We start from the raw sequence: 26,980 nt of genomic DNA, 5'->3' as shown, positions 1-26,980 counted from the left end.
CTACTTGCCTTGATATCTCATACCAGCAAAGTCTTCCTGTATATTCTTCGATCTTATTTGGAACACGATATCTATCTATAGCAGATATCCCTTGAACAAGCTGGATTCAAAAGAGGAAGAGGCACTAGGGAGCGAATTTTGAATATTAGACAAATCATTGAGAAGTGGAAAGAGATCCCATTGAATTGATTATTTATGTTTATCAATTATGGCAAAGCTTTTGATAACGTAGAATGGGTAAAGCTCTGATCTATTCTATTGTTAATGAGTGTCTTAGACCATCTGGTATATCTTATATAACAATTATATAATAACAATTTTGCATGGGTTAGAGTTGATAAATGTCTGTCTGATGCAAGCAGGGTGTGACTGGCCTTTTTTTTAACTATCTATAGTGAATTCATTATAATTAAGACAGGTTCTAGAGGACTGACAAGATTAAGTAAATATTGGCGGCTCAAAATTGTCTAACTTAAGGTTTGCCGATGATACGACCTTGATGGCTTTTTACGAGAGAGAGAGAGAAATTCTGGAACTCCTGAGAAGACTTGAAGAAGTTAGTACTCTTTACGGCCTAACCATACATTATAATAAAATCAAACTTTTGATCATTGATAGAAAACATAATATCATCCTGAAACTCGGACTGTTGTCATTAATTGTGCTACACTTTAAGTTTATTTAGTCTAAAATAGTAAAATATGATATTTGATCATGAATGTAGCTTGAGGTCTTATTTATTAAAATTCAGCTATAATCTATAAACTCTATGGAATGGAGTAGTACTTATAATGAATAAAACATCACAAAGTAGAAACTTGCAAGTCAATTGACTTTCATCCAATTGAAGGTCCTGATGAAGAAAGGTTGATTGAGTGACTTAAGAAGGATAGGAATAGCAGTAGTCAAAGGAGAATGAAGACAGTTAGGTTGAAGAAGAAGAACAAGAAAAAGAAAAGGAAATTTAAAAGCAGTAGGGCTTACAATGAAAGAGAATACTAAGTAAAAACTCCCAATTCATTTGATTTTGCTTTAATTGAAGGTCTAGATAGAATAAAGCTAATGGAAGGAGCTAAGAAATGATTTGGACATTGTGAAGTTGGCAACGGTTAATTCTGTCTTGGACCCATAATCCCTGGGGATGTGATGACGAAATAAGATGGCGATCAAAAAATTGATAGTCCTTGTTTCTAGAGTGTAGTGCTCTGGCTCACAAATAGAACAAATCTTTCGGTTCTATAAGAAATACGTCCCTCAAAACGTTAGTCTTAGTATCGTGTACTCTCGAATTCTTTAATTTTTGGACATATCAGTCGAAGTAGGCAAATAGATGGGCTTATTGTACAGAGGAAACCTGAAGGAATCTGAAGACGTGGCTGATCACCAAATGGATGAATATTCCCAAAAAATTATTGGATGCTATTCTCCCACAACTGGTTCACATGTCATCTAGTCAAGTTAAATGGCGAGATTCAACAACTTTATGCAAAAATCTTATGTTATTCACTTTCACTCATTTGACTGTCTGATCTTAGGCACATAACTTGACCTCTTGATAATAATCCTGTAAAAGTAAAACCACCAGTTCAATATGCAATCCCATCATCGTCTACCGTTTGATCATCATGAACAACAATCTTCGTCTCATTTACATTACATAACGGCTCCATTGAATACCGTCTTACATAAATCATCAGATATACGAGAGAGAGAAGGTTTATTAAACAAATAAATGACTACCGAACCAACCCAAAAAAAAACTGGACCAAATTTAAAATAACATTTAGATCACGTAGTTAAATTTTCGCAACCCATTGAAAGGAACAACAAGACCATGATCGATATTTTGTCCCCCCTTTTTTCAGAGGGGTTTCTTCTGCTTCTGCTGGTTGTTTCTTTAATTTCTTCGGCGGGTGGTTTAACAGTCGACTGTTAAACGCATACCAGTTATCAACTATTTTATTTTTTGGCGGTGAATTTAAAAAGAAAACTGTTACGGTCGTGCTTTGAATGACTAATCTTTATTGAATGGCCGATTTCGATACGTGATTACGGTAAATTGTGTAATTGAAGAGGTTCCAAGATGGTTTGTTGGAGGTAAGTTGGGCAATTTTTTATATTGAATAAAGGAAGTATTTATTATAGAAGTCAATGGTTTAAAGTATATTTTAGAAAGACTTATGTTGTTGCCAAAATACTTATAAGGAAAAATTGCCAAAAAATATTCATTTCATGTTTCGCGGCTATTTTTAGCCTTTATGATCAAACTTTAATTTTTTTTAGTGAAAAACCCTCGATTTTTTTATTCGGAGAGTAATATTATTTGTATTTAATAAAATTTCCCAAAAAAATTTTCCCCATTATGATTTTTTCAATTTTTTCCTTTCTTATGCAAGATTATTTAAAAAGAAAAAAGAAAGGCATTTTGAGAGTAACGAAAAATGACAGATTATTTATTTAATTATTTATTTCCTAACCAGGATTTTTAACTATAAATCAGTCTTAAGAAAAAACGCTGCCTTACCATGCTAAGAAAAAAGGTTTCCTTGGAAGTTTCATAATATAATTGATACAGACAATTGACAGAAAATTAATTTCGTATTGGCATTTAATTAAAAATCGAATTCGTGAAAAAATAAATAAATTTAAAAAATATACTCACTGGCACAAAATTCCGCCACCCTGAAATATTGGCCAAGTTTGTTGTTTAATAAATTTTTTATTTTTTATCAGATTCTCACGATTTTGCCATCAGTTTATAGATACATTTGTTTTGATTTTTTAAAATCATTTTGCAAAGTAGCATTTTTCGATTAGGCTATATTATACAGGAGTTAAACAAACTGTTGTTTTTTCTCGTAATTTCAAAAGACCCCGTAGGAAAATTAAGGTGGATAATTCTGTTTACATACTATTCCTTGTAATCTTTGATGTATTCTAAACATTTCGATTTTTGATTCATTCCATTATCTCATTTCTGCTGCAAGCTGCAAATTTGTTATTAAAACGCTGATTTGAAGCGTATTTTTATTAGAAGAAACAAACACTAGGTATATCAAAAAGTTAATTAAAAAAAAACAATTTTAATAGCGTGTATTTCCTCCTCTCGCAGCAATAACAGCTTGCAGTCTTCGCCGCATCGAATGACACAAATTATTTGTGATGCTGTAGATTTCGTGTTTTTTACCTTTTATAAAAGTGTATGACCAGCATCTTTGGGATAATGGATGAATTTTTCGAATTAAATAATGCTAATCAAGCTTCACTCATCCGCCTCTACCAGAAAAATCCTTATCTCAAGGAAGAATTACCTACTGAAGATATGGTTTATTCAACAATGCTTGCTTTTTCACCTTACGCCAAATTTCGTTTCTTTGCGATGCAAAACAAGGACTCACGCAGGTAGAAAAACCTTAGACCGGGCTAGAAAATCATGGTTGAAAGAAGAAATCAAAGACCACTACAGGGACTTAAACAATGTCAATCTAAAATTAAGTAAAGTTTTTATTTTTCAAACTTAACAACGTATTACATTATGCGGAATTTATTTATTTGGATTGTAAATTCAGAGATGAAGTAACAACTTTCGGCTCTACTACTTTTAATAGATTTCACAAAGAACTTAGTAACCTTAAAAACAAATATATAACTTCACTTAGACTCAATGATTTCCACGAATATCGCAAAAGTAATTTTAGTCATGTTTTTCACGATAGATTTATGAACTTTAGTGGTGTTTCTTTTTCTAAAGTCGAATTAAAATTTCTTAACAACAATTTAAAATTTAATCATCCTACTAGAACCGACCGATGTGTTAGGGAAACATTGGCTGTAGAGGCTGAAAATGCTGTACAGTCAACGGATATATCAAATAAGAACATTTGAAGAGCAAGAATAATTTCCTTTTTAAATCAAAATTGTTTCCTTAACAATAAACATAGATTAAATCAAAACAACAACAAAATATTAAGATCTATAAAAAAGAAAATGAGGGACAACGATATAGTTTTCACAAAAGCCGATAAGGGATCATGCTTACTTGCCTTAAAAAGAGACGATTACATAAATAAAGTAACGGAAAAAAAATATTTGTGATGCTGTAGATTTCGTGTTTTTTACCTTTTATAAAAGTCATATTTTTCGATCAGCGCTAGTCGTAAGTCTTGCAAGGTTTGTGATTGTGATACAGGACGACGACGAACGGCCCTTTTAAGTTGATCCCAAAGATGTTCTATTGGGTTGAGATCCGGGCTACATGCGGGCCATTCCAATCTTGGAAGTCCAACTTCATCCAGATATTCGCTCACTACATGTGCAACGTGAGGTCTAACATTATCATGCATTAATGTAAATTGGTTCCCAATGAATGGAGCAAATAGGACAACAACTTCTTGAAGGATTTCCTCAATGTAACGGTGGGCGGTTAGAGCTCCACTTTCAATAAATACAAGATTGGTGCGTGCTTCGGAAAAATACCTGCCCAAATCATGACTGAACCGCCACGATATGAGATTTGTTCTGAAATGGTGCAGTCAGCATATCTTTTATTTCTACGTCTGTATACCCGCTCACGACCATCCGGCATCCTTAAACAAACCCTGGATTCATCTGTGAATAGTACGTTTGCCCGCTGTTCTAGAGTCCACTCAAAATGCGATCTTGCAAACCTTAGTCGGTGTTGTCGATGCCAAGGAAGTAATTGTGGACATCTTGTTGGCCTTCGTAATTAAAGTCCAGCTTTTGCTAATCTTCTACGTATCATTCTTTCACTTACACTTACTCCATGAAGTATTCGCAAGTCATTTTTTAGACACACAGCAGTAGATCTTCGATCTCTTAAAGAACTAATGGTGACAAAGTGATCATCAGCTGCAGTGGTCATTCTTCTTCTGCCAGAGCCTTGTTGTCTAGTAAAAATTCCCGTCTGTAAATACCTATTCCAGGCATCTCGAACTGTAGATCGCGGAAATCTCAGAGTACGGGCGACATAACTTTTGCTACGGCCATCCTCTATTAACGCAACAATTCTACCCACGTTTGCTGGAGTTAATACCATATTGACACACAACAAATTATAAAAGTGACACTGTCAAACTTTATGTGACATTAATTGCGTCCTTAGCCAACGTCGATAATTTTTAACCGAAAACTTGACATTAATTATCTAAAAATAGGCTTCAAATCAGCGTTTTAATAAAAAATTTGCAGCTCGCAGCAGAAATGAGATAATGGAATGAATCAAAAATCGAAATGTTTAGAATACATCAAAGATTACAAGGAACAGTATGAAAACAGAATAATCCGCCTTAATTTTCCTACAGTGTCTTTTGAAATTACGAGAAAAAACAACAGTTTGTTTTACTCCTGTATAATATAGCCTAATCGAAAAATGCTACTTTGCAAAATAATTTAAAAAAATCACAACAAATGTATCTAAAAACTGATGGCAAAATCGTGAAAATCTGATAAAAAATAAAAAATTTATAAAATATCAAACATGGCCAATATTTCAGGGTGGCGGAATTTTGTGCCGGCGAGTATAGTTATTTTGGAATAGTTCTTATTATAACGAACCCTAAAAAAAATTATTGCTGCCTTGACATGATTTAATGACAGATAAGAGTTAACGAAAACAATAATACAAAATCAATAAAAAACTTGCATTTTTCATAATTAATTTTTATTAATAACCAATCATAAGCAATAACCAATTTGATGCTTCTTTGACAGTCTTAGAATAATGACAGATGACAGTGAAATTAGACCAAAATCAATGTGTTTCTTAACCAATAGCAATTCAGGACTTTTTATTATAGTACCAGTATAAAAAATAAAATTTCCAATTTTGTTTGTATTTCCCTACAATTGAATGTTAGTTGAAAATAATTTAATTTCTTGACTAATAAGAAACTAGAATTTTTAATATTAATATGAAGACTCTTATGTAGAGAAGACAAAGTGATAATAATAGAATTTAGTTTATTTTAATATTGAAATAAGCTTCAAGGCATTTAATCATTCAAGATATCTTGCAAATGTCGGTTTTCTTCATATTATATTCATTTTGAAGCCAACGTAATGGCTTCACAGTGTCGCAGATATTTTGGTTTTCATAAAAACTTGGTATATAATCCTTTCTGGACAAACCTAAATTAGTGAAAAACTGCTTCTTCTTTAAGTCTCCTCTTAGAAAATTGGTTATCGTCATTGCTATTGCGACTTTTGATTCTGCAGCTCTTAACAACTTAACGAAACTGATAACAGATGTACTATTTTCTAAAGTTATTTAACCAGGAAATGCGTCTTCTTCCTCTGCTTCTTTTTTCTTGCAGAATATTTTGCAACAATACATATTTCTCGTACATATTGCAGCTTCTTAATTTTAATTATGTCCAATATTTCCTTTCCCTTTCTCATTCCTCACAGTACCTCCTCATTTGTTACCACGTCCATCCAACTTATTCTTAAGATGCTTTTATATGACGTCCAGGATGTATGGAATACCCGAAAATCGAGAAAATGTAATACCTCAATATATTGACTTTTCCTTGTAAGTCAAGATCTCTACACTACACATTTGTCATTCTGTTAAATGCGGTTCTGGCTTGTCCAGTTCTTTATTTAATTTCTTCATTGCACTCATTCCGTTCATTGACTGTTGTTCCTAAGTTGATCTATAGATTTTCCTGTTGCTTACCTGACTTTGTAATGGTCATAAATTTGCCCTTTTTCATATTTAAGGTAAGTCCACCTTGATCGCTGCTTGTCAGTAATTGATTCACCAAGCTCTGTAATTCTTCTATTGTTTGGGCAATAAGTATGGTATCATCTGTATACTGGATATTGTTAATGGGTATTCCATTAACCTTTACTGCCATTGTTTCCTCCAGGGCTCTCTGAATGATTTGTTTCGAATAAAGAAAAATGTCTGTACCTTTAAAACTCTTTTTGCTTTCATTTAATTATCTTACATACTTTTCGAGATATATTCGATGTTTGTGGAAATGGGTTCATAAACATACATTTTCTATAAAAACTGGATAGCTTTATCCTTTACACAATACGATTTGTAGAGTGACTATTGATTGATAAATTGATTTTGGAGTCTAATATTTTTGGAAAGTCGTATATATTTTGGCATTTATAAAAACAACGTACTAACCTGGATTACTTAAGGATTTCTGATAAAATGGGGGTAAGATAACGATTTGTAGAGTAAATATTGGTGAAAAAAATATTTTAGTTTTATCCTTGACAATGTTGCGAATAGGTATTTTGGTTTGTATTAAAATAACTTATAACGTTTAAGAGAGTTATTTGCTGTTACGTCGTTCCGCTCTTTTGACCTGCGAAACTGTCACTTCCGACAGATGACAATTGAAAAACTCGGATCAGAATGGATTCCTAACTCAATCCAAATGAATCGCCAAATATTATATTTGCCAAATTTGACATTGATACGAACATATCCGAGTGCAAACCCCATAAATTGTGCTTCTATTGACACGTAAAAATACAATTTAAATCAATTTACCATAAAATTATAAAGTAATAAAATAAATTATATACATTTCATTTTCTTTGGTGTTACGTCGTTCCGCTCGTCACTTTAGACAAATAAATCGGCAAAATGTCATAAATGCGCCTTGCCAAATTTCATTGATTCGCGTCACTCCTAAAGCTAAGTCATGCTTTACAAATCAATTCTGCACCAGGCCACGACAATATCTACATACTTCAACATACTCCATGATCTAACTAAGGCCAAAAATACTCTAGTAGTAGTGTTCAGTTAAAGCCTCGAGAAAAGGGAAGTGCCAATGCAATGGCAAAAAACCTTACTCTACCTTATGCTGAAGCCAGGGAAAAATTCACTAATTGCAAATGGTTTTAGAGCAATAAGCCTCAAACTTCGGAAAACTTGATCAGGAAGAGAAAAAGACTTAAAAACGGCATGTCATGAAATGGGCTCCATGAAATGTTTCTAGACATATCAGCTATCTATGATAACTTCTGATTGACACGGGCATCAAACAGGACCTTGCAAATCTCATATTTGAACTACACCACAACCGAGAGTCATTCGTATTAGACAGCAGTAGAACATTACATGGACCAACATTTATTATTAAGTATAGTATAGGTACAATGAACAAAGCACTGGAAAAACTTGCAGAAGCTCTAAGAAATCTGAATCTCAAACTAGCCAAAGCAAAGTCAAAGAAATCTGAAATCTTTGAAAAATGTCCCTCTTGAATCTACAAATATTAACCCTAGCCTGTATCAGCAATTAGCAACTAACGAAAATTTAGCCACACTGATTTCAGCACATTCACTCCTTTGCGAACCTACCAGTCAAATGATAACTATACTGAATCTATTCACAAATAACTTGAAACTGTATGTTGCCTAAATAGTGGTCTAAGCTAAGCAAAGACAGATTCAAGGAATATCTGCTACACAGCAGTGCGAGCCCTGACCGAGGAGAGACAAAACAGTGGACAAAGAACTTTTCCGACGCGATTTAATTTGCTGTCTCAAAAGACCTTAATATAAGAATGGCTAATTTTATACAAAGGAAGGCCAAAAGCCAATAGAGAGAGAGAGAGAGACGAATCGTCAAATTTCACAAGTATATATAACAAACAGAATGTTATGGCTGTCGCCAATCTTTCCACTCATGTGGTTGTTGTATTATTATCTATCTATCTTCCATGGCAAAGTTTACTTCTTCTCTTCATGATCTTCTTGGTCTACCCCTCTTTTTGCAGTTGCTGGTAATTCATTGTAGCATTCACCATTTGGACATCGTTGATCATTCATCCTTTTGACATAGCCAGATCATTTCAGTCTTTTGCATTCTATACTTTCCATTATGGCTCTCTGATTACAGTATTCTTTATTCTGTCTTTTCTGATTCGTTGGCAACATCTAGCCAGCAGCTGATTTCCATTGCTTTTATTTTAAAAGCGTCTTTCCTATTTATTATCCAAAGCTCTTAACCATATGTAGCAATACCCTCTATAATACTTTTCTATATTATTATTTCATATACTATTTCATACACTATTTCATACTTTGTTACTTGACGTATTGCTGAATTTCCTTGTCCAATTCTAGCTTGCTTTTCCTTTGTGTTCCAACTATCATGTTTTAATGCTTACACCGCGATATTTATAGCTGTCAGTATTACCGATTTATGTGTCTCTTAGTTCTAAATACCTTCCTTCTCGTCCCAGCACTGCATACTCTGTTTTTGATGGGTTCATTGATAAGCCGCACTTGGTGTATTATTCGTCTATTTTTCGTTTAACATTGAACATCACCTAGATTTTCTGCAAATATTACTTGATCATTCTCAAAATTCATGCTGTACAGCTTATGTTCTCCAATTGGTTCATATAGGTTCACATTTTTTCCCCTCCAAATAAATCTTAAAGAGGGCAAGGTCCTTTGGTCACTTTTATCTCCTCTGTCACTTTTTGTCCAATCTTTATTGAACTAGTCATCTTCGTATAATGCCCTCACGGCATTAACGCACATCGGTGGAATTCTCTTATCTTGTAGCACTTGCTACTACTTGGCTAATGGTACACTATCATAGGCTATTTGAAGGTCAATAAATACCAATTAAATCTCCATATTGTGTTTTAAACGCTTTTCTATTATTGGTTTTAGACAGAACACCAGTACGAAAGCAACTCTGATCTTCACCGTCTTCAATTCGGCTTTTAACCAACAAATTGAGTCAGTTATACTTCGTACATCCTTTCTATCGCCTTTGTTCTTGTATAGATTACTGATATATACAGTTTTCCGTTCTGGGGGTAAACCTTAGCCTCCCAAGGATAAATTAAAGGTAAGCAAGGTAAGCAAATAGCTGAAATAGTTTGTCAGGGTCACTTTTAATTAGTTCTATGGGCACTACCCTCCGTTCTGGAGTCTTCGTATTTTTCATTCTGTTAGCATCTTTTTTGATCTCGTCTGGTGTTATTTCAGTTTCTTCTTACTGCATTCTTTACCATCTATTCTATTACCTTTAATTGTTTTCCCATCTTCTTTACTTCTAGCGTTACCTAAAAAATATTCTACGTTAAGACAGACTTTATTCTACATCTCATTGTTTAAACCGTTGTACTGTTAACAAACGTTAATGCCCTTTGTTGCTAACCCTTTATTGTACATATCTTTCTTCTTTCTCACAAGGGCTTCCATTGCTACTTCGTCAAGAGCTTTAATGATTTCGTTATACATATGTATTAATTAGTAAGGAGCAACAAACGCTGTTTGATTTTAAGTTTAGCGTTATTCGATTTAGAAACTGCGTAGACTCATTTTCAAGGCTTTATAGATTATACCTCCCTGTCATTAAACTTTCATCTTCATTTCATGGTTGACTGATCTTTAAATGTAACTAGTAGTGACTCTTTAAGTAAATTGTGATCAGATCCACACTATGCTTTTCGATTAACTCTAACGAGCTTAGTTTTTATTTTGAAGTCTAGGAGTTATCTCATAAGTTGTGCCTTGCCAAATTTGACATTAATACGCGTTTACCTAGGTAAATTTTGAGTTAGAGGTATTTTGAATTTTGTAAAAATAGCGTAGTAAGGCGTCATTTCTAAAACAAGTGATGGATAACTTGAATACTTGATACTACTGAATAATACTTATACTACTGAATGGATTAACTGGAAATAAAGAGATAATTTTGAGAGTGAATATTGATTATTAAAATGATTTTTTTTGATCTTGAAAATATTTTGGCTGTTCTAGAAATACATATCATAGTAACGCATCAGTTTCAACCTAAATAACTTAGACACTTCGGAATGACAAAAGTAAGAACAAAGATTACAAGCTGTAGAATGGTTGTTAATTAATAAAATGGTTAGTGTTTCATTGGATTACCTATGGATAATCAAGGATTTCAATAGTTATGAAATTAAGGTGGCACGTTACCATGTCCACAAAATCCTGGACTAGTTTTCAAACTTCTGGATGAATAGGTTTAAGACCAAAACAACTATTATATAATGATTAGAATTAATAAACCACCAGAGACCACGTGGTCTCCGTTTAATTAAAACCACCTGCCGCCAATAATGTAATTTCGCAAAACCCATAAAATAAGTTCAAATAATAATATTCAAAATATGCGACTGCATTACGTAATTAAATGGAAATAATGGCACTTAAATCTCGGTAAGTTATAGCAACAAAATAGGTATCAAGTCGTTTAATGTAGAAAAAAAAAAAACAAGAACTGTCGGTGAGCACGACCTGTGCTGTTGGGTTAATTTTATAATTGCAGTGATACGGCAGAATGTGCAATATAATAATATCGGTTACAAGGTCTTGGAATATCGGGATTATTGGGTAATTTATGTTGCCATCTTAGTACCTTCATTAAAACGTCTTATAAGCTTTAGGAGGCTATATTAAAGAAGATTAAATAATGTTTAAATAGTAAAATTTTACGTAAATTCGAACTATAAAATAAAAAATCCTGATTTGTTTCATATCAATTTTGAATATTATATATAATAACGTGTAAGTAAATATAGTCATTAATACAAATCTTGTTGTTTTTGTAATTTTTTATGTTTACTAAATTTTAACTTTTGGGTCTAATATTTGTCTGATTATTTTAATAATTTAAAGAAATTATTCTTTCATTATAACCAGACACACAATATGAAAAATCCGTATCTGTTCAGTTTTCCACATCACAGAACATCAAGCTATAAAAAATTAATTCAATATGTAGGAATTCATATGTGAAATAAGTTGCCGGACTAAATTGTTCACGAAAAAAAAATTATTGCAATATATTAAGAAATTTCCTTACAATTCTCAATTATTAATTTAGGCATGTTAACCATAATTAGCAACCATAACGAAGTTCTATTAAAATGTAATTTAATTATTCTTATTCGTCAACGAAGAGCATCTTGACTCTTATGTAACTTTAAAAAAAAAGTCAATTATGATAAACGTCCATACCGCAACAAATTACAGAGTGCATTAAAAAATCAAGTTTAGCTAAATAATTAATTATAAAAAATTGATGAAATATTTTAGTCAATTATTTATAATTTTTTTTTGGCTTTTATTTAAAGAGGTTTAATATACTTAATGTGTATTTAATTTAAATTAAAAATTTCTGTATTTAGTATGTAATTAGTTATATTAGTTTAAAAACGTTAAATTTTTAGTTATAGGACACAAGTATAAAACCTTTATTTTAATCGTTAAGCGGTAAATAAGGCCCAGTTAAGGAAAAAATGCTTTATTGTGTTATCAAAAAATTAAACAAAAACAGGACACTCCAAATATTGAAAATATGAAGCCTTTTTAACAAAATACTACATTAATTAAAAAGTTTATTATTTTGATTAGGCTTTTGACAAGCTTCGTAAAAAAATATGAAAGTGGGCCTTATTATCCGACTTTTCGGTAAATAAGGCCCCATTAAATTAATGATGTCGGTTAAAAAGGCTTATCAAATAATAAAAATATAAACGTAAAAAATACAGTTCTAACCAAGAAACAAATTTGACCATTAAAGCCTAGGAGCAGTTTGGGTCGTCATCATCATCTTGTGAGAAGCCAACACACGCCTCGTGACACCAAGTCCCGCACGCTATGCACTGAGTCCGAGAGCGTCCGAGAGCATGCACTGAGTCCAAGAGTCCGTAATTGAAGGATTTACTTATAAAGTCCTTCTTCCAATACCTTTTGAAGATGACGGTATCGCCTCCTTAGAAGCAGATATTTTGGATGGCTTCGTGGTGGGTTTGGTAACTGATGCAAAAAGATCTTTAGTCACTGCTTGTGCCCTGTAGTTAAGTGATTTCTTCCTTGCTATCTTAGTTCAGGGGTTGGTAGTAATTTTTTAAAAGTTTTATTATGATGATCATTATTAATGTTTTGAGTAGAAGTAGTGTTAGTAGTAGCTTGTGGGTTTTTGTTTGTTTTGGAATTTCTCATCATCTCCTTTAGAGTAGTTAAAGGCATGTGATCTTCAGAGTCATATGAGTCATAGTCACGTGACAGATTATTGATAGTGCTCACAACGGTAACATTTGTTGGTTCCGGAATTATGTTAATTTCCTGCTGAGGCTGTTCAATATTTTCTGGAGGACGTTGAGGTGCTAACGATGGGGCAAACGCTGATTCAGGTATGACACTTGGATCCAGTGGCCCTAAATTTATTGACTATATTTTCGAGAGTCATACATTTGCTCCAGACTTGGAGAAAATATAACCAAAGCGGCTTTTATTAAGACGTCGGTCTGGATGCGTATCCCAATATCAAAGAAGCTCCTGATCCCAATGATACTCGAACGAGCGATAAACAACCTTGTCCAACGGTTGGAGCTCATGGGTGGTATTTGACGGCAAACAAAACAGTCCAAGTCCCACTTGATCTGCAGCATCAACGATTGAAATATCTAGGTGGCTAGAAGCTCCGTCAAAGATAAGTACAGCCGGTCCGTTGTTCTTGTAGCGAGATAGATGGTGTAGAAATGCAATAAAAAGTTCTGTCGTCATACTACCCTTCTCCGCCATTTTCACAAGGGAACCCGGTGGCAGACCATCTTGCCATTCAGGCTTCAATCTTTTGCCCTTAAATACGATCATAGGAGGTATGGAATTCCCCAAAGCATTGCAGCATGTTCAGGTGCCACGAGATGGATGCGCTTAGCACCTCTTTTCCCAATAATTTGTTGCTGGTGGTAGATGGTCAACCTGCAACCCTTTTGATCCATATTTAAGAGATTTTGGGGCTTCTGTTGAATATTTCTCTGTAAATATCAGAGAGCTTGGGAAAATAATAAACTTATTGAGCTTTTGAGCTCTCCCAGGATTCATAAGTTGAGCTTTCCGTCTAGCAAGATGTGGGTTACGCTTTAAGAACCCGTAAAACCAATCTTTTCCAGCTACACCTTTAGACGTGCGAAACGGGTGTTTAATGTTATTGTCGACACAGAATTTAAAAGCCGATCGTCTCACTAACAGAGGAGTTAACCCTTAACCCACCATGTGAGAATTTCTGGCATAAACAGCCATGTGTCGTCTGACAGACTACTTATCAAAAATAAACAAAATGACGCTCGTTTGTTTTTTTGCTTTATTTTTGGAATTTTGTAGTGACAAATGAGTTTACTTCTACTAAAAATAATTATATTTAATGCAATTATAGTAATAGTAATAAACTTAAACACAATATTTACTCTAAAGAAAATTTAAATTCGGCTTATACAAAAAAAGTGAAAATATTGTAATATTTTTGGACAACTTTGTTGAAAAAGTAGTATATTATATAATCCAACTTAAAAATCAATTAAACCTAACCAAGTTGCCTTGTAGCAAGAGCTAAATATTTCGTTTGTTTATAATACACATATCACATAATGGTTTCGAACATTGTAAGCAAATTGCACGTTTACACTGCACACATAAATATTTTGTCATACGATGTTTTGCTCGTGGACATAAGTAACATCCCTTGTGTTTTTGAAGCATTAGATCCTCTTCTGCTTGTAGTTGATCTACTTTCGGTATTCCCAAAATTCTAATAATAGTGCTGCGTATATCGCGAGGTACTCGAGGATTTTTCTGGCGCCTCTCCATGTTTTCCCGAACTAAGTCAGCTGCTAGTTCTTTTGCAAAGACTGATTTTTTCCGAACTGCTACGTTGTGCTTAAAACATTTATGTAAAATATACGAATTTATTACAGAAATGCCAAGTATACGGAAGAATATCGCAAGCGGCTATCTACGGATGCGTTGACTTGAAGAACTTTTAGAACACTTCTCGTCAATTGTATCTACACCTCCCTTGTTCCGATTATAATAGGCAATTATTTTTGGCTTTTGTGTTTCCGGATCAGTAAATTCTTTGTCATGCATAGAAGAAACTAAGACTACCGATTTTCCAGGCTTACTCACATGGAAAACCGTGGTGACCTCTTCTCGAAATCCGTATAATGATGATCTTAATTTTTTCTTTTTGTTCGGCAAGAACTCCGTTGGAATTTCTCTTTTATTTTTCTGTTCCGACGTAGGTAAGTTTATTTTTGAGCAAAACATCTACAAGCTCCATGGAGGTAAACCAATTATCAGCTGTTATATTCCGATTGCTCCCAAAAAAAGGTTTAGCGAGGCGTATAGCAGCCTGGGTCGGTTTAGAAAACTTCTGTTCTGCTGCACTTAGTCCAAATGCATCGGATCCTTTCCCACAGTAAATATAAGCATTACAAAGATAACTCGTCCTAGCATCAGTGGGACACATAAGCTTTATGCCATATTTACAGGGTTTGGCAGGCATGTACATTTTGTAATAAGTTCTCCCCCTAAAACTAACGAGCATCTCATCAATTGTCATTGATTCTCCCATACCATAAAAGTCTTAACAGTTTTTAATGAACTTCGTAAAAATTTCAGAAATTGCTGCTGTTGGGTCTTCTTCCTTACGATAAATTCTTGTCTCAGGGTTATCAAATCTCAGAGCAGCTAATAGAATTTCAAATCGATTTTGGCTCATTACTGCCCGGAATATCTCTCTGCCCGATCCATCGGTAGGAAAAATTGTTTTTATATTTTCATGGTTCGATTTGAATACCGATGTGTAAATCAACAAACCTAGGAAAGCTTTCAATTCGATTTTATCTAAATCTCTTACATGGCTGATACTGTTTTTATCTTTGTAGTTTGAACGTATTTGGAAGAGTTTTTAATTTGTCCATATAATTATCTGTTCTAAAATATCGTCGGAGAAAAATAGGTTCCATACCGAAGTAGAACTTGCGCTGTTACCTAGGTCGGGGGTCTTCCTTTTACAGTTGGAACCTTCATGACTATGTTGTGTTTTCTTACGCATGACGAAGAAATTATCTCACTAGTGCACCACCAGAAACGGTTTTTTCCGTAAAAATATTTCTATTCTCTTTCCATAACTTCAGAATCAGCAGTATTTTTGTCTTCATCACTATCTTTACAGTCTTCTTCAGAAAAGCCAGAAGCCGTGTGGTGTTCAGATTCAATAACTTCATCTTCTGGCGCACTGTCAACATCACTCGCATCACTATCAACTTCATTATACCACTGTAGAACAGTTTCTTCAAACTTATTATTCTCAAAACGAATTCTTTTAGACGGACCGGCCATATCAGATCACACGATGTTTCTAAGACAAACGAACATGTGGCGTCTAGGAGACTACGCAGAAACTGAGACTGACCGAAATAGTTTATTTGCACAAGGGCATAAAACAATGTCAGTCAGGCGATATATAATGGACCAATAGTAGAAGGATTAGGTGGGGTGACAAGTTTTGGGGGCGCTTCGTTTTAAGAAATACAGTCAATTAAATTTATTGAGTAGTCTGTCAGACGCCACATGGCGGGTTAAGGGTTAAAGGCATGCCAATGTCACACAAACGAATGATTCTTTCCGAAAATTGATTTTCCTGATTTGCTGTTAAAATGCTAGATCTACCCTATCTTTTTTATAGCGTTTCCAGATTGTATGTGGTTCCGTAGGGTTCTTCTCGGAATTTTGTAATGTTCTGCGGCTTGTCTTTGGGACATGGTTTGAGTGTGTATGGCAGACTGAAGTTGCTCTAACGTCCATATTGCACGTTTTGTTCTTTCTCTTGGCATTTTAGGTATCCTTCTGGAGAGAAATTAAAGATAGAAACCTTATCATTTAATAAGGCCAACCATTTATTCGGTGGGCCTTAATATCCGAATTGGCAATTTTTATTGAAAATCTAAATAATTAAAAACTTAATTACCTTTTTGACTAGATTTTTACATCAAAAGATGCTCTGTGAAACAGAGAATGTAAGAAACTCAAACAGTAGAACCAAAAAGTTCGTTAAGTCAAAAAAATTTACGAAAATGTGGCACACGAGAATTATAAAATGGACAATTGCGACACATCAACTCCGAAGATAATTTAATACTGTTCCCGCATGCTGCTTCCTTTGAGTTCGTTAAAGTAATATGTGGTATATCTAAGGCGGGGAGTAATTTGACGTTGTCAGATTTGGGTTATAGTTTTAAATATTAAAGATATGGTCAGTGGGCCTTATTGACCGCCGGGCTTTATTTGCCGCAGGTACCTTAATTGTTGATTTGGCATTTATAATAAAGGCATCTATTTAAGCTTAAATTATGATATATTTTACTGGGTGTATCTGGGTATGTCCAGGGAGTCTACCAACAAACCACATTTATCGTAAATATTTTTTAATAAAAAAAGTACACCACTGCATTTTTCTCAAATAAATTTTATTTTTTAATCCTTTGGTTTTAAGCTAATTTGTATTGGTGAATTTTTTTTTCTCTTTCATTTTATGTGATATGGGGCTCATTTTATCACATATTTGAAATGCAGTAATCGAATTTAAATTAAATCAAATCATCGAATAATCTAATATAAATCGAATTTTCTGGAAAAAAAATTGTTTTTCATAAAGCCTACCCTTACCCCCCCCACCCACCCCACACAACTTCCCAGTAAGAAATTGTTTTCAAAAATCATTGTTTTCCAAAATAATGCGCATGAATAACACCTGATTTCGTCGTTAATATTCAATCTAATAACACGGTTTGTTTATTTACATTTTATATAATTATATATATGTTTATTAATTAATATTTAATACAAAAACAGTGTTATTAGATTGGATATTATGTAAGGAAAACAGCGATTTTTGAAAGGAATTTCTTACTGGGTAAATGTTTGGGGTGGGTGGGGGGTAAGGGTTGTTTTAATAAAAAAACAATGCTTTTGCGGAAAATATATATGCAATATTTAATTTAATAACACTGTTTATTCAACTTTGATATAGTTGTATATATAAATATTTAGTATAAGAATAGCGTTATTAGATTGGATAATATGAACGAAAAACAGTGATTTTTCAGGCAAATTTCATCAAGTATTTGAGGTGTAATATACGAGTTTAAAAACTAGATATGTAAATCCTGTGTCAATTTTTTAAATGCGGAAATTTTCTCGAATTGTATATAATATACGTATGTTCTACAGTTTAATAAATATATATTTAATATTGTTTTTCATATTAATTTAATTTCGCATTTGTTTATCAAATACAACAATAGAGCATCAAAAATTAGGATTTTTATCAGAATTCAATTATTAACATCAGAAGACTGTTATCACTTGATCCCCTAATAAGTTATTCAATTCAAGTTAGTTAACTTTATTAAATGATTCATTTACCCAATAGAAAAATTTATCAAGACTGTACAATACTATCGCCTTTCTCTACAATAATTTCTAATTTCATTCTTAACATGTCATCTACTGTGAGATAGTATGTTAACCAAAAAGCCTACTAATAATTGGTATGCTACCGTCACCTCCTTCAACAAAAGTTTCTCTACATAATTATAAATATTACATAAATTCATGACTTGAAACAGCACAAATCTCTAAAATTTGGTAAATTGCAAAACGTACGTTCACGTTTCATTCAAATTCCATTCAGGATTTCGTTACGTAATAAGCGGTTGACTGATGATCTTTTTGTTTTGTTTCATCCGTATTATAATTTATTTCATACATTATAAAATGGTTTCGTTATTGCTCGATCGTGAAAGTACCAATTTCGACGAAAGGTATCATTATTCGCTTTTTATATTGCCTTCGTTTGGTTAAAAATGATGAGGTGAGATTTTACATGGTAGATTACCAAATTCGACATATGTTTTTTTTATATTAGGTTGTTCATACAACGGTTGGGTTCGATTCGTGATGTAGTAATATTAATTCGTTTGGGTTTTTTACCTTTTTATTGATGTCATTGTTGATGACAAAGATATAGAGCTAGTTTAAGCTGCAGTGCAAATTGCCTTAATTTTTTGTAACAACAAGGTAACTCAAGCAACACACCATAGTTAAATAAACGTTTATTTTTGGTTTACACCAGGTGTACATTTTTGGTTGAACTCCAACTATAAATATCGGATAAAATTTCGGCGTTATGTACTTTGAGAAATGTGATATTATGTTTATATTATTCACGTTTAACAAGAAGATTTGTTAAATGTTATTATTATAAAATTATTATGTCATATAAATTAAACGTTGAAGCGTGATACATTGTCTACTATTTAAAGATGTTTAGAAAATGGAATAGACTTCTAAACAAATACCATCAACAAAACGTTGAATTTTTAGTTATAGAAGAAAAATATAAAACCTTTATTTTGATCGTTAAAAAATCGTTGATAAGGAATTTATAATAAAGGCATCTACTTAAGCTTAAATTGTGATATATTTCACTTAGTGTCCAGGAAGCCTACCTATAACCTACATTTGTCGTAAATATTTTTTAATAAAAAAAAAGTACACCACTGCACTTTTCTAAAATAAATTTTATTTTTAAATCCTTGAATAGTTTCAAGCTAATTTGTATTTGTGAGTTTATTTATAATTGTATATCTTATTTCGTATAATTATTGTGTTTCACACACCTTAATTTCTAGATTTTTCTGTGTTTGATATTCCATTATTACTTTAAGATATATGAAGAGTATGTAGATTTCTACATATCTATGCATATGTATTTCTAGTAGTAAAAATGAACCATAAGCAACATCTTAGTTCGCAGACTGTGGTTATAACTTACCTTTAATATGTACTGCAAGCCTTAAACGCATTTTGTTAATAGGGAATCAACTTCTCATGCTGACTTTGACTACAACTTGCAACTCGATTTTCATACTCTATCTCGGCAACGACTTAACTCGACTTACGACTCGACTCATACATTACATTTCGAAAATAACGACTGAACTCGACTGTATGCGGCAACTCTTGTACGAGCAATTGGCCATTAAAGATAGAGAAGATTCATCTTAGGGTATAAGGGGTAAAAGTGATAGTTCGTGAGCAATTTCTCACGCTGACCGTGATTACGACGTGTGACTTTACTCACACACTAAATCTCGAAAACAACGACTGAACTTGACTGTATAGTGCAACTCTTGGTTTTGCAGTTGGTCACTTGGCACCTGGAATTAGTCATTGAAGAGAGAGAGAGAGAGAGAGAGGAAAATTCATATTAGGGTATAGTTCGTGAGCAACTGCTCATGCCTAGTATGAGTAGGACTTGCTACTTGACTTAGTCACTACATCTCGACAAGAACTTATATTAAGACTGTATACTGCGATTCTTGGACCTGCAACTGGTCACTTGGAACCTGCGATTAGTTATTGGGTAAAAAGAGAAAGATCCATCTTAGGTTATAAAAGCTGAGAGGGTAAGGTTACTTCTCACGACTACGACTTGCAACTCGATTCACTCATTTCTCGGCAGCAATAATGACTAAACTCGACTGATTGTATACTGCGACCCTTGGACTCTTGAATCTGCAATTAGTCAACAATATGAGTTTGGAGAGAGACAGAGGAAGATTTAGCTTAGGGTATAAAGGGTAATAGAGATAGTTGGGTGGTTGGTGAGCAACTTCTCACGTCTACTGCAAATATGACTCGTCTCACACAGTACATCTCGGCAACAACGGTTCAACTCGACTGTGCTAGTCTTGGATCTTGCAATTGGTCACCAAGAGTCTAGAGAGAGAGAGAGAGAGAGAAAAAAAAGACAGAAAAAGAGGACCCCGTCTTGGGTTTTAAGAAATAAAGATCGTTCATGAGCAACTTCTTACAGCAACTATGACACCGTAGTTGCGAGTCGATTCACACATTACATCTCGGAACTTAACGATGGCGATAAAGACAAATCAAAATTCTGGAAGGTTTCAAAAATATTGAGAGGGAGAATACAAACAGAGTTTCCGCCCATAGAAAACCAAGACGGTCTTTTGGTATACTCGGACTGGGATAAGGCGGAAACTTTTAACAGAACAATTTGACGTAAACCATATACCAGATAATCCCGAATTACGTGAAGAAATAGAGCTTTCAAAAGTACAAATCGAAAACCTACCACCAAACGCATTAGAAAAGTATAAGTCTCTTATTTCTTGTAGGCAAATAAGAGACGTAATTAAAGACCAAATGAATAAGGAAGCACCAGGTCATGATGAAATAAACAACAAAATGCTGAAAACACTACCTGATAATACACTCTTGGACATAAAAACCATTTATAACAAATGTATTAGCCTGTGTTATTTTCCGGTCGAATGGAAAAAAGCAATTGTGGTAGTAATACCTAAACAGGGTAAAAACATAAGAAAACCGGAAAGTTACAGACCCATTAGTCTGCTGCCATCACTGGGAGATCACCTGAAATCATTTGAAAAGACGGTACTAAGCAGATTATGGGAGGAGCTAGATGAACTCAAAATAATCCCGGAAGAGCAGTGCGGATTTACAAGAGGATTATCAACTGAGTTGCAGCTTGCACGGATACACCAGAGTCTGGTGGATTCATTTAATGCGAAGGGATCTACCGCCATGATCACACTCGACATCGAAAAGGCCTTCGATAGAGTGTGGCTTGATGGTTTGATCTATAAGTTGCAGAAATTTAGAGTGTCCGCAAGGTTTACGTAATTTATTAAACATTTCCTGAAAGAAAGGGAATTTACTGTTAAAATAAATGAAACTATCATCTCCTTTAACAGGATGCGAGCTGGAGTTCCCCACTCGCACCAATTTTATTCAATATATACCAAGCGGACATTCCAAAAAGCACACACTATTCGCGAGTCGCATTATTTGCGGACGACACTCGTGTCTTTGCGAGCTGTAAAAATTTAGTCCAGATATCAGCGTACATGCAGAGTCATCTAGATAAAATTATAGAGGGGGCAAACAACCGGAAAATCAAAATGAATAGTAAGAAAACAGAGGCCAAACAGAGCAAAACGTCCATTATAATGCAAATTAATTCATGCAATGGAATCGTGCGCTCTGCTCCTTTCTCTGCAGGAGCAGTAGGCTCTCTTTGACTAATAAATGAATGGTCTATAAACAGGTTCTACGTCCTAAACTGCTTTACGTCTCAAACATTTTCTGGAATACCACGACGACGAACATTAGAAAGCTTTAGGTCTTTCAGAATAAGTGTTTGAGGATATTCACTAATGTACCCTTGTTCGTAAGGAATGTTGATATGCGCTCTGACTGCAAACTTGATACAATACAAGAATACATAGCTGAAAAACATTCCAAGTTCAAGGAAAAAGTCAGAAGTGTGGACAACTCCCTGATAGGAGAATTTCTACTGAGACCAAGAGAAAACCGGCCATGGAAAGGCGTAATGTTATATAATAGTTCTTTTAGTTAAAACCAAAGGACTGAGATCACTCAGTCCTCCGCCCGACTCACTCAGGCTTTGTTTTCTCTGCGAGGAGTGGGGCTCGGGCTCTGGCTCCGCCCAAAGATAACTGGCAACATTTCCCCGATGCCTAATTACTATTTCTTATCCTGAAATAAGTTAAAAATCCTTTAATCCAACCTCAGCACCCAGATGCTATAGAGAAAAGTAGTATAGGAGCTCAAAGTACCATAGCACGCAGTTGCAACTGAGAAGACCGGCAAGAGCAATAATAGCTAGTCCGTAAGAAACCAGTGTAACAAAGGAGGAGTCGCGAATTAACTCATACACTATATCTCGATAACAACGACTCAACTCGACTGTATACTGCGACTTTTGGACTTGCAATTGGTCAGTTGGCACCTGCAATAGGTAATTGGTCATTGGAGGGAAAGAGAAGATTCATCTTAGAATATAAAAGGTTATAGAAATAGTTCGTGAGCAACTTCTCACGTCCACCGTGACTACGACTTGCTACTCGACTAACACACTACATCTGGACATCAAGAATTCCACTCGATTGACGATATACTGCGACTAGAATTAGATGATCTGCATAGCAGTAGATCACCAAGCTCAAGAGATGTGGTCTCCTTATCTAATTGACGCATTTATTCCTTTAGTCTATTTTCTATCCTTATTCTTGTTTTGTGGTGATTGTTCTTTTATGAAATGTACGTTCTTTTCAATAAGGTTTATTAGCAGCAAAATTATGTCACCAGACTTGGTCAAATACGTTCTTGGACTCTTGAGTCTGCAATTGGTCACTTGGCTTCTGGAGTAGTCAATTGATCATTGAAAAGAGAGAAAGGATGATTCATCTTAGGAGGTGAAAGGTAATAGGAATAGTTCCTATGCAACTTCTTACGTCCGCCGTCACTACGACTTGCGACTCGACTCAGATACTATATCTAGGCAATAACAACTCCACTTTGCACTGCAACTTTTGGACCTGCAGTTGTTCACTAAGAGTCTAAGGAAAGATAGAGAGAGTGAGTGGCCTGTTTTGGCGTAGAAAATAGGCGCAAAATTTTAAAAGGATTGAGACAAGAAGATTTAATTTAGGGTAAAAAGGCTAATAGGAATGGTTTATGAACAACTTCTCATGTTCTTTGTTTGGTGATTTTCCAATAGGAACCTTATGAAAAGCTTAGGATAACAGACACCATTAGTAAGAATCTTTTAACGTATTAGCATATACCCATTAATTACAAATTACGTTTGAAAAAGGATGAGTCAATGTCTGTTACATATTTCCTAGGTTACTTTTATTTGAGGAATTGCCTCGCCAAATAAAAGATACAGGAAACGTTTGCTTCAATTAACTTCCTCAGGATATTATTACAAGATGGAGTAAATGTGACCACAACGAAACAATAACACTATCACAATTACCTAAACTTGATAAATTACTGAAACTGTGCATAACACATTAATGTTAACAAATAGTACTTAAAATTATAAATACTTTGATAATAGCCAGTTAGTAGCTATAAACTGTACTATTAACCATTAAAAAATTACAAAATACCTGATGTGATGCAAAAATATATTACGAATAATTTTTATACATATTTCAGTTACCTGGCAAAATTATAACCCACCTTCGCAATACCCAGTGCAGATGTAAATCACTTAAAACCAACCGAAAATAAAATAAAAAATCAGGCCAAGTTGTTACCCTTTTTACGTTCAAAGCCGACAAGTGGTATTTAGAATGCGGTGCATTTGAGCTTTCTTTTTTTTTAACATTGTTATCTCATACAATCAGTGGCGTATCCAAGGGGTAGGAAGTCCATTGTTTCTCACCCAATGTCCACTTTAAAACAGGATTCTGGACTTTGTATCTACTATTATATGTTTCTCACTGTATAGAGTATATTTATTCTATTTGCAAAAAATTATCATTTTAAGTGATTTGGTCCCAAATTGCTTGAGCTAATGATAAATTTGGATTAAGTGTACAACAGTTGAAATGTTGCTTTAATTCTTTTATTGTAGTATCCTATGTGGCATTTTTACAAATAGAATCATTAATGTTCTTGTTCCTAACAGCATACTTCATGAAGCTCTATTATTTGAATTACACTTAAAACTAGGATGGAGGTTGTCAACTAACTATAAAGAGTTGCTTCACTGAGTCAATGATTGTATTGATAATAATGGTTGAGTTCAATTATTAGAAGACCTGAGTATAGATGAAGCATTGATATATTTTTATTACACCATATACATATGTTTGTAGCTGTCAAAACGTATATGGTAGCCAGTTTTCTTAGATAGATGGGTGGTGAGTTATGAGGTTTTTTTTTATCCAGAAAAGGGCACCACATATGCAAAATATCGTAGGACTGGTAATATATATTTCTATCATTCCCTTATTGTTCAGAGAAACCAGTGTAAAGCTTTATGCTATGAAAACTACATCAATATTATTGAGAAATATATGTTGAACCTAAATGTTGTTAAGCAAAGGATCAACAGAATAACCATATTACCATAGTGTTAATAATGCTACTGAAATATTAAGTCTGTTTGCATTATTTTTCTTCACAATCAATGCGGTAACTATACTTACTGTGTTTCTCTCTCTGAGATATTAAATATCATGGGTTCTTATTGCTCGCTTTTATATTTTTGTCATATCGTCTTTCTTCTGGCTCTGATGGTATCTCTCCTCTTTTGTTTTAATATAAAATGGCCGTTCCATTTACTTACTAGGTTTACACGTGACATTAATGCGAATTAGAGCAAAAACGCTTTGGCATGTGTTTCCATAAGGGTTTTAAGAAGAGGTTCTAACGTTGACGTTAATAATTAGAAACTAGGTTAGGATGTTGGACATGTAATAAAGAACAACATATGTTAGACTTTATTTATTTAAACTTTACAAAGGCTTTCAATAGGGTAAATCAAGAACTATAAAATAAATTAAAAAATAAGGGTTTTGAAACAGTTTCTGAAATTATTGAGGTTCCTTCCGGAGTATCACAAGGCTCTCATGGTGGACCTGTACTTATCACTTTACTTCTCTGTATTAGGCCTTATACATTCCTGGCTTTTGCAGATAACCTATTCTTTATTCTGATTATAAACAGTTTCCAAGATTAATACATCAGAAAGATTTAAAAAGATATTTACTAGATCTAATGCAGCACTTGCACATGAGCTTTGTGCAAGGAAATTATTGTTACCAGAGAGGTTTATTCGAGGTGCAATTACTGCTAGTTGAACACTTTAACCAAAGCTTTGTTGACTTTGTTACGTAGATGACTGTACCTTTATTAACAACAATATTGGTCTCATAGGTGTTATTCATATGACTTTTAAAATCATTACCCAAATTGATGCTTCATTGACAAGTTGTGTTACATATGTCACCTCTGGGAATCCTTGCGATGTTTGTAAGTAAACTAAGTAAATGATTATGTAAAAAATGCTGAATGATAAATTTTATACATCTAAGGACTATTGAGATAAGCAGCCGAGTAATACTTGTTTCTCATAAAGTTATGAATAAAATAGATTATGTTCTTAATGCTAATCAACTTTCTGAAAACGAGATTATTGCTGAGTGACCAAATATGCAAAAAAATTTTAAAAAACTTCATGCTCCTGAAAAAGAAGACAGATGATAGGCGGAAGGAATATTTGCATAGGCAAACCTTTTACAAATGAAAATTTGAATGTAGAGAGTTGAGAGTATCCTTAGTCCAACAAATGAAATTTATTGCAAAAGCAGAAATACTTATATATTATTTTCAATCATTTTTTGTGAGCAATTATAGGTCAGGTTACACTGGTCTTAGGTCTAACAATAGTTTCCCAATAAAATTTGGTTTTCACGCTCATTGATTGATAGAGCTCAATTTGAAAATACTGAATTCAGATGCTTTGGATAGTGCTGTGGAAGTTTACATCATCTATACTAATTCTTCTAAGGCGTTTGACAAAGTAAATTACAAGATTCTGCGATAAGATTCTATTAGAATAGCTGCGACAGTTTGTGAAGGTTGTTTGGCAGCTATCTATTATTCCAAATCAGAAGGATTAAAAGATTTAGATTCAGTGAGATACAGGTATCTTCTAGCTGAGGACCTCCCAAATTTTGTGATTTGCAAATTATCTGACGGGCTTCAGAGCTGTTTCTTCTATTGACGACTGTCGCAGCTTTCAGGTTTATCTATCCAGACTTGAGAGATGGTGTGGAAGAAATGGTATTAGTAAACCCAAAGCCACTTATTTTTTCCATGAAATGTTTGCCTGTTTGATAAACAATTACAATTACATTTATTAACTTAGATAACACATAAAGTTTTACTCATTTTTTTAAAAGTATTTTTCGACTTTCAGGAGGAATCAATATTGCAATTTCTATTTGTAAGACACCCTTTTCTGACTGCGCCCCTGAATGCAATAGTCTGAAATCGTTACAAAATTCGAGTACAGAGGGTCGTGCATAAAAAAAATCTCCAAACCCATTCTCATACAAAAAGTATGTAGATCACCTTGCAAAATACGGCTAATTAAAACATCTATATTTCACAGGCTTCATCCGGTTCCCAACGTGCTTATTATACTTAACAAAATAATATAATAAGTTACATGGCATTTTTATATTTTCCGGTGAATGTTGCTCGCATTAAC

At 33.9% G+C, this 26,980-nt stretch overlaps 1 protein-coding gene and 1 non-coding gene across 2 annotated transcripts in view; both read left to right on the top strand.

Annotated features, from left to right (window-relative positions):
* The first annotated feature begins 1,912 nt into the window (after window positions 1-1,912).
* Window positions 1,913-26,980, top strand: part of LOC126744788 (peroxidase) — an 80,215-nt gene continuing 55,147 nt past the window's right edge. The window contains exon 1 of the mRNA XM_050452345.1: window positions 1,913-2,097. Within this exon, the coding sequence (XP_050308302.1) occupies window positions 2,084-2,097 (14 nt within the window). The 5' untranslated portion in view covers window positions 1,913-2,083. The remainder of the gene's footprint in view (window positions 2,098-26,980) is intronic.
* LOC126744829 (U4 spliceosomal RNA) lies at window positions 25,501-25,634 on the top strand. Its single transcript, XR_007663324.1, has one exon. It is a non-coding gene; the product is annotated as a U4 spliceosomal RNA (small nuclear RNA).

The sequence above is a fragment of the Anthonomus grandis genome, chromosome 14 (genome assembly GCF_022605725.1).
Source record: "Anthonomus grandis grandis chromosome 14, icAntGran1.3, whole genome shotgun sequence".
In the NCBI taxonomy this organism is placed as follows: Eukaryota; Metazoa; Arthropoda; class Insecta; order Coleoptera; family Curculionidae; genus Anthonomus; species Anthonomus grandis.
The sequence above is the reverse complement of the archived record's forward strand: the minus strand, read 5'-3'. Positions and strand labels throughout refer to the sequence as shown.